This window comes from Phascolarctos cinereus, unplaced genomic scaffold (genome assembly GCF_003287225.1).
Source record: "Phascolarctos cinereus isolate Bilbo 61053 unplaced genomic scaffold, phaCin_HiC Scaffold_5;HRSCAF=322, whole genome shotgun sequence".
NCBI lineage: Eukaryota > Metazoa > Chordata > Mammalia > Diprotodontia > Phascolarctidae > Phascolarctos > Phascolarctos cinereus.
In genome coordinates, this window is record NW_027555958.1 from 380,252,145 (window position 1) to 380,271,915 (window position 19,771).

General features: G+C 45.7%; 2 protein-coding genes across 3 annotated transcripts; both read left to right on the forward strand.

Annotated features, from left to right (window-relative positions):
- Positions 1-1,039: 1,039 nt before the first annotated feature.
- On the forward strand, positions 1,040-6,459 carry RABIF (RAB interacting factor). The gene is made up of 2 exons (XM_021002970.2): positions 1,040-1,524; positions 5,333-6,459. The coding sequence occupies exons 1-2, from the start codon at positions 1,399-1,401 to the stop codon at positions 5,576-5,578; spliced, it is 372 nt and encodes a 123-aa protein (XP_020858629.1). The 5' UTR covers positions 1,040-1,398; the 3' UTR covers positions 5,579-6,459.
- Positions 6,460-10,547: 4,088 nt separating this feature from the next.
- On the forward strand, positions 10,548-18,423 carry LOC110219648 (tubulin alpha chain, testis-specific). Of its 2 annotated transcripts, none has more exons than XM_021003187.2 (5): positions 10,548-10,657; positions 12,124-12,346; positions 14,596-14,744; positions 16,100-16,780; positions 18,035-18,423. In XM_021003187.2, the coding sequence occupies exons 1-5, from the start codon at positions 10,655-10,657 to the stop codon at positions 18,326-18,328; spliced, it is 1,350 nt and encodes a 449-aa protein (XP_020858846.1). In that variant the 5' UTR covers positions 10,548-10,654; the 3' UTR covers positions 18,329-18,423. The 2 variants fall into 2 exon arrangements, with proteins under 2 accessions (XP_020858846.1, XP_020858847.1); XM_021003188.2 differs by lacking the exon at positions 10,548-10,657 and adding an exon at positions 11,836-11,934.
- Positions 18,424-19,771: the final 1,348 nt, after the last annotated feature.

The window sequence follows — 19,771 nt, forward strand, 5'->3', positions numbered from 1 at the left end:
AGGTGGGAAACACTATACAAACGTAAGGTGCTAATTTATGATTCCTTTTCCTAAATGAGATTTTCTTTATCAGGCCTTAACTCTTCAGTATTCTAGTCACTTCTAAACCACATGCCTTCCTAAAATCTGCACCCTTACCAGGACTATCAAGTCCTTTCTACAAGGACTGGACCTTGACAGGGAGGAATTTGAGGCTATTGAAATAGGAAGCCATCTTTGAGAAAGGCTACCAAGCTTTTATAGTCTTAAGCAACTGGGGGTCTTTTGATTCAGTGTTTAAAGCAGTTTCCAGAATTAAGTAGGTGGCAACCTGGCATAGTGGATATGCTGAAGTGAGGTAGCCCCAGAGTAAGAAAATGGGAGTCCTGCCTGATATACTAGCTGTGTGACTTGGGCAAGTCACAATCTCTGTGACCTCCACGAATATTTAAGACTGTGAACCACGCTTATGTCATAAGTTTAAAATCCCTCCCGACCTCACGAATATAACAGAGAGGTGGAAAAGATGAAAGGCTAAATTTAGGTCAGAGATCTTAGAACAATCATCCACAACTTCGTGGTTCCAACCTCGCCTGTGTAGTAACCCAAATATAAAACGGAGACACCGTTTGTAGATCTAAATCTGTGACCTTGGGCTTAAAAGTGTTCATAGATGTTAGTGGTTATGGATGAGAGAGAGATATGGGGTAAAAACATGCAATTGTCTCTTCAGGCGTCCTTTTCTTCACTGTACCCAAGGCCCTAAACAGTAAGAGAAAAGGCAGGCATCTTTTGAACCGCCTTTAGGTTCAAACCTAGGCTGCCAGGGAAAATAGATGGTCTGCATTTTCTAGCAAAGCTGAGCTTGCCAGGGAGAGGTAGGGAATGTAGGGGGGGGCGGGGAGGTCTCGTCGCTGTGAATGTTATGTTACACACACACACACACACACACACACACACACACACACACACACACACACACACCCACACCCACACCCCCCAGCTCAAGGAAATAGCTGCAAGGAGCGTGCCGAAAGCGTGACGTAAGGTTAAGTAAGCCTCCATCTAGCCTAACCCTGATCGAGATTAAGGAGGTTGGGTGTTGACATCCTTGTGCATTGGCAGCGGTGGGAGGAGAGTTTTACGCCGGTTCCCAGGAGTTCAGTGTCCGTGTCACAAACCCACTCTGACGCAGCTGACCACCCAGGATGGGCAATGGAGGACAGCGCCTGCGTAGAACCAAAAGTAACCGAAGACGCCTGCGCAGTTTCGGAATGACTCTGGAGACCCGAGAGGCAGCGGCTGCGCACTAAAGAAAGAAGGTGTGGAAGAAGGCTCCCACGCTGTGAGGCAGTCTGCGCCTGCGCAGTAGAGGAGGCTAAGGGAAGTAGTGGCGGTGCTGGTGGTGGCGGCAGCGCGATGGAACCGGAGGAACAGGTGAACGAATTAGTGTCAGCCGAAGGCCGGAACAGGAAAGCTGTGCTGTGTCAGCGCTGTGGATCCCGGGTGCTGCAGCCCGGGGCCGCTCTCTTCTCACGCAGACAGGTATCAGGCAAGAAGGAGCCCACCTTCCTAGCATAGAGGACTGGGCTGCTGGGTCTGGAGACCTCGCCCTCCTTGTCCACAGCCCCGCCCCTCGCGATGTAAGAGCTTTCCCTCTCTCGGTCCGAGCCCCGCCCGTCACCTCGCGAGATATCCTGCCTCTAGCTCGCGCCTCGTTACGCGAGACCCACCCTCCTTGGGTTCCGCCTCTCCGAGCTTGCGCGTCTGGTTCCCCTTCCCCCATTGCTGCCCTCTGGCGGCGCCATTATGCGCCTGCGCCCTGGCTTTGGGCCTCCCTTGACCCCGGTTTTTTTTTGTCGTGTCTCGGTTGGAACCCATAGCCGGGAATGGCCCTGACGCCTACACCCGGGGCCGGAGCCGCGCGCGGAAGCTACCCCGTGAGGGTGGGGCCCAGGGTCCGGGAGCCTTTGAAGTTTTGGGGTGCAGAAGCGCGCCTTTTTGGTGCCAGCGGCCCAAGGCCCCGAGTGAACCCCAGGCCGGACCGGGTGCCCTGGCGAGGCCTCGCTGCCAGACACCCAGGAGCCACGTCCACACCGCGGCCTCGGGCCGGACTCGAAGCCCTGGAAAACTGAGGGAAGGGACATTCTGAAGATGGCCTTTCCCACCTCACCCCCTAAAGAATTCTTCTTCAAAAAATAATTAACCTTTAGAATTTGGGGGTTCTTAGTATGAGGAATAAAAACTTCTTATCAGTCGTTCTCACGCTGTTGCTGCTGGCCCGTGACACTCCCACAATGACTGCAGCAATGGCATTGAAAAGACTCCTGTACAGCCACGCTCAGGGTCAGATTATTAAACTATGAGGGTCCGGTTGAGAATGCCGAGGGTAAATGATAGTTCAGCTCTCGAAAGTCAGTGCTTTTCTGTCTCCCCACCGAAAGGAGGATTTCACGCCCTTTGTTTTTGGGCTCCCTCTTGCTCGGCTGTTTTGATTCCTGGGTCGGTAGAGTTATGCCTGTGCTGAATAGGTCTCGGAGCATTTGGATGAGAGCTGGAGCTTGCTTTCCTCCGGTACTAATGGTTTCTTTCTCACTAACGAGCAAAGACTAGGTTTCCTAAAATCTGGAACTTGTAAGTTTAGTTCGTTTGTTACAAAAATTAAAAACGTATTTAAAAGTCCAGTTAGTAAATTACTATGATGCGTTTTATATATAGCGTATAGCAAATATATGAAGTATATAGTAAATATTACAGTAAGTTACTATAAATAAGCAACGTTTTTAAATTGAAGCCCAGCGCACCGCAGTTGGTTAGTGGCTGAGATACAGCCTTTGCCTAGGTCACGTGACTCGGTCTGATAGTCTCTTCAACCCTCGCATTTGCTTCATTTTATGGGCAAACCTAATTATACGTGTAGGGGCAGCTAGGTGGCGCCATAGTGTATGGCGCCGGGCCTGGAGTCAGGAAGACTCATCTTCTGGAGTTCAAATCTGGCCTCAGACTAGCTGTGTCACCCTGGGCAAGTCACTTAATTCTGTTGGCCTCAGTTTCCTCATCTATAAAATGGGCTGGAGAAGGAAATGGCAAACCACTCCAAATCTCTGCCAGTAAAACCCCAAATGAAGTCACAAAGAGTCAAACATGACTGAAAAACAACTGAACAGTTTTACATGAGACATTATGTTCTTAAACTAGCAAAAGTAACTTAGTCTGGGTGTTTTCTAGATCCTGTGATCTACTTTAGGTCTGGAAGAGCCACGTGTGTTTCAGTATTTAAAGAAAAAAGGTCCCATTTTCTCTCAAAAAATAAGGGAAACAAGTTTTTGATCCCTTGATGAACACCAAGCACTGGATTTATGAAGACGGGGAACAAAAGTCTCTGCCCTCAATGAGTTTACATTTTACTAGGAAGCAGCATGTTCACAGATAAATAAATACCTGACACATACAAAATAAGTGCACAGTAACTTGGAGATGACCGTAACAACTTCAGCAATTAGGAAAGACCTTTTTGGGGAAGATGGCATTGAAATTTAAAGGGAGCTGAGATGGAGGGGAGAGGAAGGAAAGCATTCTAACCTATACAAAAGTAACCCTAGAATTCCTGGTACAATTCTGTTGACTCTAATCCAATAGCATAGTTTCCCTTGATGATAAATGCTGCCACTTATATTTCACATTAATGTTTGCAGAGCATTTTACATATATCATTTGATCTTCACAACAACCCTGTGAGGCAGATGGCTATTAGGTTTCTTCAGTCTATGAAGGTTTTGGGTTTTTTTGATATGTGTAGGCACTGGATACCAGGTACCTTGATGCTCTCTGCTCAGTATTCAACCAATACCCTTAAATATCCCAACTGAAAAACACCTTTCCCATTACTTGACCTGCAGTTGAGGGAGGTCTTTGGCATTGCAGTAATTTGTTTGGAATATTCCTGTGTCACTGCCTGGTATGATAAGCCTGACTATCCAGGAAGCAAATTTAAATGGGAACATTGAATAAGAGTGAACCTTACAGAGTGGGCACTCAGCATAGTCAGTAAGTGTTGTTGAATATATATGACTAGTAAGTAATAAGAGATAGTCTAGTGAGTCAGGGAAGAGTTGTAGTGTATTGGTCCATAAATGAAAACACAGTTAATTTTTTTTGTTGTAGTAACACCTAATGAGTAATGCCAAACACATAATCTGCTTGATCTCTGTTTAATAGAGATATTATTAATGCACACTTGCATCAGGGCTTAATCTGTGGATATCAAAGCTGTTTACAAAAGTTAAATTCTCAGGGATTGCCTGAAGTCACATAGTGTGTCCCCCTGCAGATTATTATAACATGATCTCATCCATGCCCACAAGACTGAGTGTTGAAAGAAAATATTTTCAGGGAAATTAACACCCGTAAACATGAAATGGCTTCTTTGTAGTGTCATCAGAAAAGGCACCGGTGAATTAGCAAATAGATGTCTGTGTATTAGGATGACTCAGACATCTATCTGAACAAAAGGTAAGTACCGGCAGGCAGGAGTTGCCCACGAAGGGGCTCCTGAATGAAAACTAAGGAAGTCCTCATCAGCATCTATTGCATACTTCATGATTATACTTTGCAGAGAACTTGCCTACCCTGTTCTTCCTGCCTCTCATGTCTGTCAAATCACTTACCATTTAAGGACTTCCACTTGAGTTCTTTGGCCATCCCCAATGCCATGTCAGTACTCTGAAGCAATTGTCCTGTTTCACAGCTGGTTGAAGACCATAGATATACTAGAATTTAGATCTAGAAGGGACTTTAGAGATAATAGTCCTATCATTTTACAAAAGAAGAGATCACTAAAGTCTAGAGGGAAATGTGATGAGATCAGCTACTACTTAGCTGGCATTGGAAACCATGTAGGATTGGTCAAGTGTTAGTCGAGCTGACTTGGCAACACTGGAAAATTAAAGTGGTTTTCTGGTTTCTTTGATTTTCTGGACTGCTGATGGAGAATCCTGGAAGTTGGAAGGGTGGAATTCCAGGGATCTTGGGCATGGAGTCTCAAGTCTTGAGGCTGCCTCGGAATCCTAGGAACACTTCATTTAATGTGGTATATCCAGTCTACTTAGGGAATAAGAGAGCCAGGATTCTCTGTACTGCTACATGGACAAGACACCAGCAGTAACTAGAACCTTGGATATATCAAGAGTAGCACCAGGAAGCAGTCCATGAACTATCCAAAATCCCAACTCAAACTATATTCCATGTTCCCCCTTTTAAAATTGTTATTACATGAGGTGGTACAGCAGTGAGTATGATCAAGAAACAGGGTGATGTGTGATCCCATGTGACTCTGTGTTCTCTTGCATGGCAGCTATTCCTTCCTTCCATGAGGAAGAAGCCAGCTCTGGCTGATGGCAGCAACCCAGAAGGTGACTTCCTTCAAGAACACTGGCTGGTTGATGACATGTTCACCTTTGAGAACGTGGGCTTCACCAAAGACGTGGGGAACGTCAAATTTCTAGTCTGCGCAGATTGTGAAATTGGACCCATTGGCTGGCACTGCCTAGATGACAAAAATAGTTTCTATGTGGCTTTGGAGAGGGTTTCCCACGAGTGACTAAGGGATCTTCAGCAGCAGCTTTCCATGGTGGAAGCAGCAGTCATTCTGACCTGATATAACGGTTCTGCTGCTTTCTTCTCTATACTAACGTAAAGTTGTGAGTACCACAGTGTCCATTTGGACATACAAAGGGTTTACCCTAACTTGCTTCCTTGAGACTTCAAGTGCATATGTCTCAAATATTTCTCCCTGTAGCGCACTCCTCTTCCCCATTCTGGTTTGAGTGATATAGGAAGCCAGGTGCCTCCCAGAATTCACCCACTGGCCTGGCCATGTGTCTGTGTCTCTCATTCAGGTGCTATTTTTTGTTTCCTGCTGTAGGTGACAGTCAGATTTTTACTGTTCTGATTTGTTTGACCCCTTTCACCTTTTGAAATCCTCATGTGGTTTCTCATCAATGGTCTAATCCCACACTTACACCATAAATTTTTAACCACTTTCTGGCAGCCACCACAAAGAGAAGTAATTCACAAGATGTGTCTGAGATTCTCCGTTGAGTATCGGGGTGGAGAGCACGTAAAGAAGGAACCACTGTTAACTTGCACGTGAAGTTTACAGGCTTGGCTCATGTCTGAACAGATGACTGTCTGAGTCCCTTCTTCACGGAAGAATTATGTCTAAAGAAAGCATCATCAGTACAGAGTTATTGAACCTAATGGACATGGGGCAGGGTGAGAATTCTTGGTGAGATGGACATTTTCCTTATCTTTAACACTCACCATCCTAACAAATGCCAGAATGCAAACTTTCCATCCAGTTACCTGTAATCCTATTCAATTCAAGTGAATTCATGTTTCCTGACTGCTAGGAAAACCTTGGCCCTTTTGGTTTGATACGGATCCAAGAGGGCATTAAATATGAATGAGTTGGTATACTTACTTGTTTTACTCTCTTCCATGGTTTCCGTTTACTCTGTCATTTCCAGCTCATGGTACCTTCTCTCCAATGATGTATAAAGTAAGGTTTAAAGCAGCCTCCTGGGACAACTCAGGAGGCTGGGAGTTGAGATAGAGAGGAAGCACAGATCATTCAAAGTGCAGGCACGATCTCGAATGATTCAGTGCCTCACACCTCTTAGTTTGGTGCTCTGTTCCATTCTCTCACATCTTCCTTTCCTTCTCCCCTGACCCCTTTAACACATCTATAGAGTAGGCTTCTCCATAGAAGAGTATCTACAGAGAATCAAAGTGGAGCATACTCTTGGTATATTTCATGTCATCGACATGCTCAATGAATAAGGGCACTTGGTATTGCAAGGTATGTTTCAGTGCTCCACAAGGGCCAGCTTCTTTCCTCCAGACTCAATTCTTCACTTACCATCAGTTATTTATACAGTATTTCATTTCAGTTAGTTACAGATTTATTGAGGAGCAGAATGGGACATACAAACATCTCAAAATAAAATTCTGAAACAGTCATCTTCAAAAGAAGATAATTTTCTGTTGTGTCACAAAGTTATAACACTCTTAAAAGGTCATATTTTCTGGCATATCCATTAAAATGAGATACATTTAAATTTAGTTCTCTGGGTCAGTATATGCTAATGATATCTGTGATGTGTAAGGAAGGGCTGAAAAACACATTTTGTATGTTTTTCTCAGACTAGGATAAAAAGCAGGCCGAATGAGATGTATAACTGTACCGAGTATGTTATTAGGGCCACAACAGTGCCTGGGTGCTGGGAGGAGAGAAGGGAAAGGTGGTAACTACTGAGCTGGGGGTTTTTCAAGCCAAGCCAAGGCTTGCTTCTGAGCTTTCCTTGTCGGTCCTGGAGGTGTCTTTAAATGTCCCCATTTGAATGGAAGGGGTTAAATACCTGGAGATGGGAGGTAACCATCATGAATGAGGGCTAAAGGCCAGAAGCTCAAGAGATACCTCCCTGACACAGGCTCAGAAATGCCCCCAGAGAGGCCTGGCAATCTTAATTAATGTTTTACCTCCACTCAACTCTGGGTGAACAGGATATGCTTGTTCTCCCAGAGCTTTTCCATCACTGTTCACCCCACCCTCACTGGACTAGACTGTCTCTGGTTCTCATTTCAATATCATTTTGTTGTGCTAAAGGGAAAGGTATGGAAAAAGTAAATAAAGGCCCCAGCTCCTCCTCTCACAAAGGGCTCTGGAGCTTTTGGTCTGCTTGAAAAGCAAGCTGGTATAGATGAGAGCTCCTTACACCAATTTAAATTTCTGAACAGGTACGTCCCAATTTGTTGTTTAGTTGTTCAGCCATCTCCTATTCTTCGTGACCCTGTGGACCATACCATCCATGGGATTTTCTTGGCAAAGATGTTGGAGTAGGGTTTGACATTTGGGGTGACATTTCCTTTTCCAGTGGATTGAGGCAAAAAGAAGTTAAGTGCCTTGCCCAGGGTTACACAGCTAATAAGTGTCTGAGATCAAATTTGAACTTGGGTCTTCCTGACTCCAGGTCCAGCACTCTGTCCACTGAACAGCTGCCTCCTAATACCCTCCTCCAAAATGACTTATAGGGATTTGGTGTGTGGAAATAAATACACATAAATAGTAGAGAAGAGGTTGAAATTACAAAACATTAAATTTGGAAGTGGAATGAGACTGAATGAAGAAAGGAAGAAATCCAAGATACTGAAAGTTGTAAAATGTGATCAGATTTAACAAGCACTTAAAGGTCCTACTCTTCGTAGAGCACAGGTGTCAGACCCACAGCTGGCAACACTTCCTAGTGAAGCCTGAACCAGATTAAAATATAATTGGGAGATATTTAACAACATAAATAAAAATGTAACAGCATAAGTTGTTTGAATCCCTATTCCTGATGAACAGTTCAGTGGCCTTTGTTTCTATTTGAGTTAGACACCGCTGGTGTAGAGTATTGAAAAAGTTTCAGTTAAGACATGGATCCTGCCTTTAGGGAACTTAAAACCTCAAAGGAAGTTTTGACACATACCTAAAGTAACTAGGACTCAGAACAGTGCACAAATGAGGGTCAGAGTGCTACACAAGTTGGTAGAGGATGTTCCAGAGTGAAACAAAATGTCAGGGTTCCAAAAGGATTGAGGATCCCTGGGTTATTGGGGAAGGAAATAGCAAACCACTCCAGTATCTTTGCCAAGAAAACCCCAAGAGGGGTCACAAAGAAAAGCAACTAGGGGGCAGCTAGGTGGTATAGTAGATAGAGCTCTGGCCTTGAAGTCAGGAGGACCCGAGTTCAAATGCAGCTTCAGACACTGGACACTTACTAGCTATATAACCCTGGGCAAGTCACTTAACCCTGACTGCCTCACCGAAAAGCAAAAAAAAGAAAAGCAACTAAACAATAATGAGGTTGTTGGGGTATGGTAAGACACTTGGAAGGACAACTGAATACTATGAAGAGCGACAGGGGAGGGATCATAATGTTCAGTGGCATCAGTGTTGCCAACTAATATCTACATGAGGAAGGGCTTCCCCCTCCTCCACACCGAATGGTAATAAAGCGGTTTTTAGCTGTGAGTGCTGCCCGCCTTTAGGAGAACAGTGGAACTTTTCCCCTAGTAGTAGCAATGATGGCTGAATAATACCGTACATTTCTAAAGCACTTTATCCTACATTTAAAGCATTTTCAAAATGTTCGTTTTCACTGAGTCACTCATGATCTCTCCCCGTATTTTTGTGATCAATAACATTTGTAAGTGCAGCTTTGAAAAATTGGGGATTTTTTTCTGATACACAAATTGCCTAGCATTGAATCTGGGGCCTTCACCTGCTGGAGGTGCTGGAGAGAGATAATCATTTGCAAATATTTTATGGGCAAATGGGAACATTGTTCTAGTGCTACACATCAGTGTCTTTGAATACACAAATAGAGTTTGTAGCTTCTTGGTCAAAGAGCAGCCAATCTGAAATCAAATGACACAATTGAGACACCACTGTTGAATCTTCCCCAATTGTTCCCCAACCTCAGTTCATTTAGAGTACTAGGATGGGCTACAGGACTTCTTCACAGCTAGAATTTTGGCTTGGGAGAATGGAATTTAGCCATCTAAACCTGACTTCGTAAATTGTGTACACCTCAGCCCATCTCATACACCACTACCACCTCCCTGCCTGTCAGTATTTATCCTTGAGAAGGACATGTGACCATCCCTGGGAGCAGTGGGGTGGGAATGGAGAGAAACTGCAATTTCCGTTAGAGGCTGGAAAAATATTAAAGGCAAATATATATATAGGCGATCATTATTAAAGGGTGGAAGTGCTTTATGCAATCCCTTGACGAAGCTGAATGACCCTTCATTCCCTCATTAGTCTGCTCCTACCAAGCAGGGAATGGACTAACTGGTTAACCAGAAGGGACAGAAATTGCAGACAGATGTGCTCTGGATAACAGCTGAATCAGGACTGTGAGGTGGGTGTGGGACTCAAATTGTGAGATGAACCAACCTGAAAACTCTAAAGATTGACAACGAAATGACAATGGATGGGCTTTTCAGTAAAACGCAGATAATTCCGAGTGTGTTCGGTATGTTCCCAGAAAACCGTCCCTTAGAATAAGGTATTTTTAAAAAAGAAAAGCCAAGGCACTTAAAAAAACAGATCATTCAAACGACCCAACAAAGAGCTTCCCAGGGTGCATTTTGGGGGCAAACTCAAAACTAAATTCTAAGGTATGCATATATTGGCAAGAATGCGAGTAGGAGGGAAGCCAAACGCCAGCTCATCCCTTGGACTGACCTTTATGCTTCCCACATGCACGAGGCGAGGTAAAGACTCAGGTCTCGGAGGAGACACCTTGGTCTCGAGGTGTGCAGTCTCCTCCCTCTCCCTATTACAAACTGCCCAATGAGCAGCTGCGGCGGGGATATTTCATAAGCGCTGTCCAGTAAGGGAAGGAGGGGCGGACTTCTTTGGGAGCCCGGCCCAGTGAGAAGAGCGGAGAGTGGGGCCCAGCTCAGGAGGCAGCCCAATGGGAGCCGAGATGAGGGCGGGGCCCGAGGCTCGGCGGGGCTATATAAGCCGCTGCAGGAGGCGAGCGCCCTCCGATTTGCTGTGTTGGCAGAGACCCGTAACCTGTCTGCGGTCAACAGCACCCTCCCATCTTCACACATCGGAGCAACCATGGTGAGGGGAGGACCGTGTGGAAGGGTCCTCCTGGTGGGAGGGGGCAAAGGAGCACTTTCCTACCCACGTCTCAGGGACTCCGTTATCGGGAAGTCCCGGGGCCGTGTTACAGCCCTCGCACATGGGGTTAGGGCGAGATGAGTTGCGCTCTAGCAGTCCAGCCTGACACCTTGGAAGAAAGGGGAAAGGGGAACGAGCTGCCTAGTTACTAAGTTGCCTTTCCCGATCGTTGGCCTCAAATCTTCCCCCAACCCCGTCTTTGACGCTTGGAGGTCTCTCGGGATCAGGCAGGAGTTTCTGACCCTCTCCTCCTCTGTCTCTTTCTCCTGGCGTCTCTCTCTGCCAAAGGACAAAGTCTCCACTGTCCTTGAAGTTTGGACTCCCCGAGGCTGAGGGGAGGGAGTGAGGAAACTCATAGGTTTCTCCTGCTCCTGGTTTCGAGCTGGTTCTGGGGCCCCTTGGCCCGATGCCAGCCAGTGTGGACTGCAGCCTTCACAAGCATGGGATGAGGGGGCGGGGCGCAATGTGGAGTTCCAAGCTTCATTCCTATACTAGCTGCCTAAGATTTGTGGGTTTCCCTGTTGTTGCCCCTCCCAGCGCAACAGGACAGATGTGCCTTTGTGCTGGGTCCTTTTAAATATTTGAAGGGAGGTTTTGGGGGTGGCATAGTCCATCCTGGCCCTACGACAGCCAGGTTTCCAAGCCCTGCTAGCAGGGGTCAGCGCCCTTTAGAAGCTCCCTTTTTTTACCTCAGAAAGGTGCTGATGCCCTTCAGGCTATGGAATTCAAACATCCTAAGCTGATCTCCATGAGAACTGATCTACCTGGGAGTGGGAGGAAGGGTCGTTGTCTTTCTAGACTCATTCTGGAGAATGACTAGATGTTTTCCAGTTTGTTTCATCCAATTTTGCTATAGGTGGTGAAGACAGCCCACTGGAGGGTTAGGGAGGCGGGGAGAATGCCCTTGCAACTCACACTGCCCAGCCTTCTTGGTTTTAAGCAGTTCAAAGAGGTGTAGGGTTCTTGGCCAATCTGTAACTAAGTCCTCCGGCCTCTCCCAATTAGGGAAGGGGAACAGCCTGCGGGTTTGGGCAGGAGAAGAGGGGGAGGGGTGGAATAGAGGTCTGAAGGAGAGCTGGCACACAGTAATTAGACTCCTTGGTACAGGAAGTCCAGCATTCTGGAAGCTTGGGGCATGGAGTCTGCCCTAGACCAGGCTTTCAGATAATGCTGTACAAGCATAGCAGTGTCCATGATTTCCCTTCTGCAGCTAGCAGGTGATATTGCCTTTACTTGCTGGGTGGTAATGAGTTTTGAACCAACACGAAGAGTATCTTACCTGGTAGGAAATAGCAGAAAGGCTTCTGCCATTGTTCCTCCTAAACTCTCCTTTCCCCACTTCTTCCCCCACCCTGAAAAACAGGAACAGCAAACCTAAGCTCATCTGTGTGTCTCTTCTCATACAGCGTGAGTGTATCTCCATCCATGTCGGCCAGGCTGGAGTGCAGATGGGCAATGCCTGCTGGGAATTATATTGCTTAGAGCATGGTATCCAACCCAATGGTACCATGTCCAGTGACAGAACCCTGGGGGGTGGTGATGACTCCTTCAATACCTTCTTCAGTGAGACTGGAGCTGGCAAGCATGTCCCCAGAGCAGTCTTTGTAGACTTGGAGCCTGCAGTAATAGGTAAGGAGTGAAAAGGGAGCAGTGGTTGGGGGAAGAGGAGAAAAGACAAAGAAAGGCTTTCCCTTCCCCCAACCTGGACTCCTTGCCCCAGGCCCCAAAGTCCTTGGGGAGCCTGCAATGGAATTCAAGCCTGTCTTCTTGCCAAAAACAACAGCAAGGCCTGTTGCTTTTGTCCAGCTGCCTCCAGGAGAGGGCAGAGCTGAGGGCCCAGGGAGGGAAGAAACTCCCCAAACTCTGCCTTGCATCTAGAGCTGCTGTTCTCTGGCAGTGCAGGGAACAATCCCAGGCAGTCTACTGGAGTTAATCATCTACCTGTGGGTGGAAACTGATGTCCAGCTATTCTCTCATCAAGCCTAAGGAGGCCTTGGGCACGGGAAATGGGAACAGACACTTTTCCCTTCTGCTGCTCCCCCTCCCCCTCCAAAAAGAAAAGCATTTCCAGGTGGACTAATCCAGGGGAATGGGATTCTCACAAAATGGCGGGTGCTCAGCTAAAGTAATTTAACCAGTAGCTCCTTGCAGGAGATGGGTTGAATTGGCTGTTGCTGGCTTTCTGAAGGCCCCTAGCTGCCTTTCTTCTTAGCCTCCCTCAAGCCGGGCCTCCTTGGCTTCCTGCCCTGGGAACCTCATACTTTTCTAAAGCCATTGCTGCAAATAGGTGACAGTGTGGGGAGTTGTAAACCTGCTATCTGGCTAACTATTGTTTAGTATTATTATCATCAGCATTTCTAGATGCGAGGCAGAGATTGGAGTCATCAGAGCTTTGATGATGAATTTCTTCCCTCCCCAGGCCCAGCACAAAAGAGCCCTTCCCCGTTAATAACAGCTAGAATTTACCTAAAGGGCAGCTAGGTGGCACAGTGGATGGTGTGCCTTGGAGTGAGGAGGAACCAAGTTCAAATCTGGATTTAGATACTTACTAGCAGTGGGATCCTGGGCAAGTCACTTAAGCCTGTTTGCCTCAGTTTCCTCATCTGGAGAAAGAAATGGCAAATCACTCCAATGTCTTTGCCAAGAAAACCCCAAATGGGATCACAAAGAGTTGAGCACGATTGAAACAAACTGAACAACAACAAAAACTTATATGACACTTCAAGGTTAGCCAAGTGCTTTACAAATATTACCTCATTTTATCTTTATAATAATCCTGGGAGGTAGGTGCTAGTGTCGTCCTCATTTTACAGATGAAGAAACTAAGGCGGACCAGGGTCAGTCCAGTAAATATCTGAAGCCAGATTTGAATTAATTTCTTTTTTGTTTCTATCCAGTGCTCTATCCACTGGGCCAGCTAGCTGTCATCTGTCAGGTTCTTCGTTATCTCCATTCCAGCTCTTCCTTTTTCCTTATGAATCAAAGCGGTTGCAGATCTGTATCTGCAATGAGTTGATTGAGAATTTCAGGTTAGTGCACTATAGTAGAAAGAGCCAGACTTGAAGATACCTGGGTTCAAATCCCGACTGCTGCTGGACATGTCACTTTCCCTCTTAGACCCCCTCCTCCCCTTCCCATTTTCTCATTTGTAAAATGGATTTATTCCTACCACTTGTTCCACAGGGCTATTATAAAAATAACTTTTTAAGCTGCAGAGGGCTATAGAAATGTTTCCCAGTCTCCCTTCCCTGAGCCCTAAAAGTTAAAACAACTAAAGGCCTAGAAGTTAAATGTCTCCTACCCAGACTCTAAAATCCACACGTCTAAAGTCTGGAATGAAAGGTTTAGTTATCATAAGCCAGACTCTTCTCCATTCTAACCTCTGTTTTCTGGTGGAATTCATTAGAGGGTAGTAATGTTTTGATTATTTTGCAAAATATAGTCCAGTACACTAGGGAAGACCTGAGTTCAAATTCAGTTTCAGACACTAGCTGTGTGATCCTGGGCAAGTCATGTAGCTACTGTGTTCAGCTGTAAAATGGGAATCATAATAGCCCTTATCTGCCAGGGTTGTTGTGAGGATCAGATGAGGTAACAGTTGTAAAGCATTAATGTATTTTCTCCTATTTTTTTAAAAATTTTTTTTAGCTAGGCAATGGGGCTAAGTGACTTGCCCAGGGTCACACAGCCAGTAAGTGTTATGTATCGGAGGCCGGATCTGAACTCAGGTCCTCCTGACTCCAGGGCTGGTTATCTATCCACTGTGCCACCTAGCTGCCCCTATTTTCTCTCATCTAGTAGGTGCTTTAAAAATGCTTCTTTTCTTCCTTGCACTGACCTGCCCTTTCCTTCCCTCACCCCTACATTCTTCCTCCCAGATGAAGTTCGGACTAGCATCTATAAACAGCTATTCCATCCTGAGCAGCTGATCTCTGGCAAGGAGGATGCCGCTAATAACTATGCCCGAGGCCATTATACTGTTGGGAAGGAAATAATTGATCTTGTATTGGAGCGCATCCGAAAACTGGTGAGCTGGGCAAACATGGCATCTCCCCTTACCTCCCTCCCACCCTGACTTTCCTGGCTGGCTACCATTAAGTACCCAGTGATCACCATTTCCCCAAGGGTCTTTGGGACCTTAAGGTAGGACTCTTTGTGTAGAGAGGGTAAGAATAAAGGTAACCAGACCACTACTGATCCTTCCTTGTTAGAATCTTCTTTCAGAGTTGACCTGTCCAACCATTTTTCTGGTGTCCTCTCCCACCAAAGGAATAGTCATTCAGTCAACATCAATGAGAAGTATTTTGAAGGAGGATGCTTGTGGGTGGTGATTAAACCATGGTAAAGGACAATAGTTAACTCTAGGACCTTTCCCTAGAGCAGGCTTCTTAACCTTTCACATGTGGTGAAAATTATTTTCAGAATGTTTTTAGATACATAAAATACATACGATGTCCTGAACCCCCAAGCTACAGACTCCTGTCATAAGGGAAATTATCCATCTAGAGTTAAAGTGAACTGATCCTTTTGTCACTCAGAGAGGTCTGTTGGCTTTTTTAGTCCTACCTTAGAACGGGGGGGGGGGGGGGTCCTGATAGTCTGTTTGAGCCACATATCGGATACAGTCCTTTCTAAATCCTAGCAGATAGGGAGTAAGTAGACTTGTTGGCTCCACACCCCTGTGATTATTGCCTGTCTTTATCCACATTCACTTGACATAGCTGTTTTCTAGCCAAGTAATTGTGAATTCGGGGCAATGCTCTCCAGCCTTAGAAAGGTAGCAGTTAATCTTGTTTCTTCAGTATATCCCATTCCCTACCTGGTGGATTAAGAGCTAGAAATGTATCCATCCTGTAGTGGGAAAAATAGCCCTGAGTCAGAGATTCCTTTTTTTGTAGGAAACAGCTCTGAGAAGGCTTTAAGCCCATCTTAACAGAAGAAACTACTAAGCCCTGTATTAGGAAGATCCTAGTAACTGTGGAGAATGGTATTCTCCCTAACACCTGCCTTACCCCCAAACTACCATGACCTCTAGTGATGATCAGATCTTTCAAGATCTTTTCAAGTTTTTTATAGTAGAAAATAGAGGCTGTCTGGTCCTCTGGAAGCCAACAACCATAGCTTATATCCATTGTGTCCATACAGCATCCTAAGACCATTTAAATACCTTGTAGTATTTATATCTCTTCCCTAAAAGCTACTGGGATGGGAGAAAAAGGGATTGGGAGTATGTTCTTTTATGTTTTTAAAAGGAAATTCTTTTCCCAGATCAAGAAGGGGAGGTATCCTTATACATGTGCAAGAGATTGTGTATTATTCATCATCACCTGCCATCTTTTCCACTTTGACATGCTTGTTTTCTTCCCTTCTCGCTTCCCTCAGTCGGACCAGTGCACAGGGCTGCAGGGATTCCTGATATTTCACAGCTTTGGGGGTGGCACAGGTTCAGGTTTCACCTCCCTGCTGATGGAGAGGCTCTCTGTTGACTATGGCAAGAAGTCCAAGCTGGAGTTTGCCATCTACCCAGCCCCACAAGTATCCACAGCTGTAGTAGAGCCCTACAACTCCATCCTAACCACTCACACTACACTGGAGCACTCAGACTGTGCCTTCATGGTGGACAATGAAGCGATCTACGACATCTGCCGCAGGAACCTGGACATTGAACGCCCTACGTACACCAACCTCAACCGGCTCATTGGCCAGATCGTTTCCTCCATCACTGCTTCCCTGCGCTTTGATGGCGCTCTCAATGTAGACCTTACAGAGTTCCAGACCAACCTAGTGCCTTATCCTCGAATCCACTTCCCCCTCGTCACTTACTCGCCCATCGTCTCTGCTGAAAAGGCCTATCATGAACAGCTCTCTGTAGCAGAGATCTCCAATGCCTGCTTTGACCCCTCCAACCAGATGGTAAAGTGTGACCCGCGTCATGGCAAGTACATGGCCTGTTGCATGCTGTACCGAGGTGATGTGGTGCCCAAGGATGTCAATGCCGCCATCGCCACAATCAAGACCAAGAGAACCATTCAGTTCGTGGACTGGTGTCCCACTGGCTTCAAGGTAAGTAGGAGGCAGGGAGAGAACAGTGGTGGGTGCTGGGAAGACCCCTAATATTTGGCCTTGGGATGTCTTGGCTCTAAAACCACGTGAGTTCTAAGTGTGTGACATACAAGCCTGAGCCAGAGCCCAAATAATTGTCTTCCCTGCACTTCCACTGTCAGGGGAGAGAGGAAGCTCCAGGTTCTTGGGTGGTTAGAGGAGTTATTGGATACTTTGGGGGAACACAAGTACGTCATTTGATCTGAGGCAATTGATTAAGTTATTAGTGAGACTAGGGGACTGTCTTTTGCCTCTTTTTGCGTCCCCAGAGCTTAGCACGGTGCCTGGCACATAGCAGGCACTTGATAAGTATTTGTTGAAGTGGATGAAATGGAATTGAAGAACCTATGCCCTTTAATTCCTGTCCCCTTCCCCCTTCGACTTGCCGTGGAGGTCAAGGGTAGGGGTAACCCCAGCCTAAGGTGTTTCTTTTGACTTACCTTGGCTCTCACGGGTTTATAACCCAGACTTTGGGATTCTTGATTTCTCTTTAAAAAAAAAAGCAATTGAATCATATGGTCTAACCTTCTCTCATTTTACAGAAAAGAAAATTAGCAACTTAATGGACTTCTCTGGGCCTGAGGTATCACAGCTAGTCAGTGTCAGGACTAAGACTAGAACCCAGGTCTTCTAATTACCATGTTGATCATCCCCAACACCATCATGTTGCATCTCAGCAGTACACGTTTTAAAATTGACACCCTCTCAGATAATAAGTACTTACTTTTTAAGCAACTGGGAAAGACTGCTTGGAGAAATTTTTACTACTTGTATTACTTTGATTGATCACTAGGGCCTGAGAGGTAATGTGCAATAGGATATTTTCAAAATGAAACGTGTGGGTTGTTTTTTGTCCTATTGGAAAGTTAAGTCAAAACCACCACAAATGGTTAAATGATGAGAAGTTCTGTTGAGTAAGGATGTCCTGGCCTTCTCAAAGAGACAAACCTCTTTAAAGTAACCATTGTAGGGAAAGAGAAGAAGCATGCCTCACTTATCCTGAAAGCAGCCAGTTCATCGTGAAAACCAGGCTCTTTCATGGCAACCTTGCCAGAGGAAGGAAGGAAGAAATCAAGACTGGTGGTATATTTGTCAGAGAGCATGTGTTCCTACAGAGGTGTAGACCCACCTCAAAATACCTCCAGGTTAGGGCAAGACAACCTGAGAACTGAAGAACCCATCAGCCAGGACTAACCCTCCTTCTGTCTCTTTCAGGTTGGTATCAATTACCAGCCCCCAACTGTGGTACCCGGTGGAGACCTGGCTAAAGTTCAACGGGCAGTATGCATGCTCAGTAACACAACAGCCATTGCCGAAGCATGGGCCCGTCTGGATCACAAGTTTGACCTTATGTATGCCAAGCGGGCATTTGTGCACTGGTATGTGGGTGAAGGCATGGAGGAAGGAGAATTCTCAGAGGCTCGGGAAGATTTGGCTGCCCTGGAGAAGGATTATGAGGAAGTAGGCACAGACTCTGTAGAGGGCGAAGATGAAAGTGAGGAATTCTAGAACATATCCAGCAAACAAGCTCTTCTGGCCCATCCATCTTTTGTATCTTTCTCTTTTCCCACCCCAAAATAAAATCTTTTCTTACTTGCAATAAATATGGACTTTTTTTTTACATGGATGCACCACTGAAGCTTTCAGACTTTGCTGCTTTTCACTGGTCTTTTATTGTCTTTTCTCTCCCTTCTTTTAGCTAGACTGAAAGTAGAGGGGCAGCTAGGTGGTGCAGTAGATAGAGCTCTGGCCTTGGAGTCAGGAGGACCTGAGTTCAAATCCAGCCTCAGACACTTGACACTAGCTGTGTGATCCTGGGCAAGTCACTTAACCCCAGTTGCCTCACTGAAAAGCAAAAACAAAAAAAAAAAGACTGAAAGTAGAACAGAACAATGAAAGCTTTGAAGATAGACAAGTTTAACCCCATGTTTCTCTCTCAGACAACTTCCATTGGCTCCTCAACTTTACACTGGAACATGGATCGTTCTCTATGTGTCCTCAAAGGGCCTTAAGTGGGAATCCTTTCCCACTTCCAGAACAACTACCCCTGTTTTTAGACTTGAGTCTTCCCAGAATTCAGTTTCCCATGGGCTCTAGCACTTCCAAATTGGGGTTGGGGCTAAGTTTGCATTAGCTGGAACACCAGTTCTGAGTCTGGGGCCGACTTAAAATCGGATTTTCCTCCCTAGTGTTACTCTGGGATATCATAAGTGGCTACTTTATCTGTGGGATCAGTCCCACATTGCAGAACCCAATCATGCCTAGGGAATTATCATCTAAGATTCTATAGTCCTATATATCACCCAACATAGTTTTTTAACTAGTGGGTTTATGTCTATATTAATTTATCAGGCTTCAAATGAGTATGCTTACCCCTCACCACCTTGTTTCCCCGTTTTCAATTCTGTTATTTTTTTCCTCTTCCTGTCAGTCTCCCGCTATGCAGTGTGGTCATAGGCCTTTTTGCATGCCACATAAAAATGACTACTTTATCCAAATTAGGCTTTTAGCTTCTTTTCAATCTTTGTCCTCTTTTCCCCTCGTCTCCAGTTCCCACCCACCCCTCACTCCCTTCCCTCTCCTGACACACCCATTCTTATCTATTAAACACCCTAGTGGCTCCTGGCCATACTACTTTGGCAACTGTAACCTTGCTAACAACCCAAAGTCCTTCCAGGGTTGCTCCGAACTCTTCCCTCAAGGTAAGTCCCAGCTAACCAGATTACCATTATCGTTCCTTTACAAAGAAGTTGATTTGCCTGGGGTTAGGACAGATCTAGGGGAAAATGATTTTGAGAAACCTGTCAGCTCCTGACCAGTAGTAAGCCTTTAATAAATGCTTTGTTGACTAACAAGGAAAAGAGGTGAGGTCTGTTCTGCCGTTTGCCTGTAGGATCTTGGCAGCCATCTCCCAGTGACCTATGACCCACAGACCACAGCACACAGTCAAAC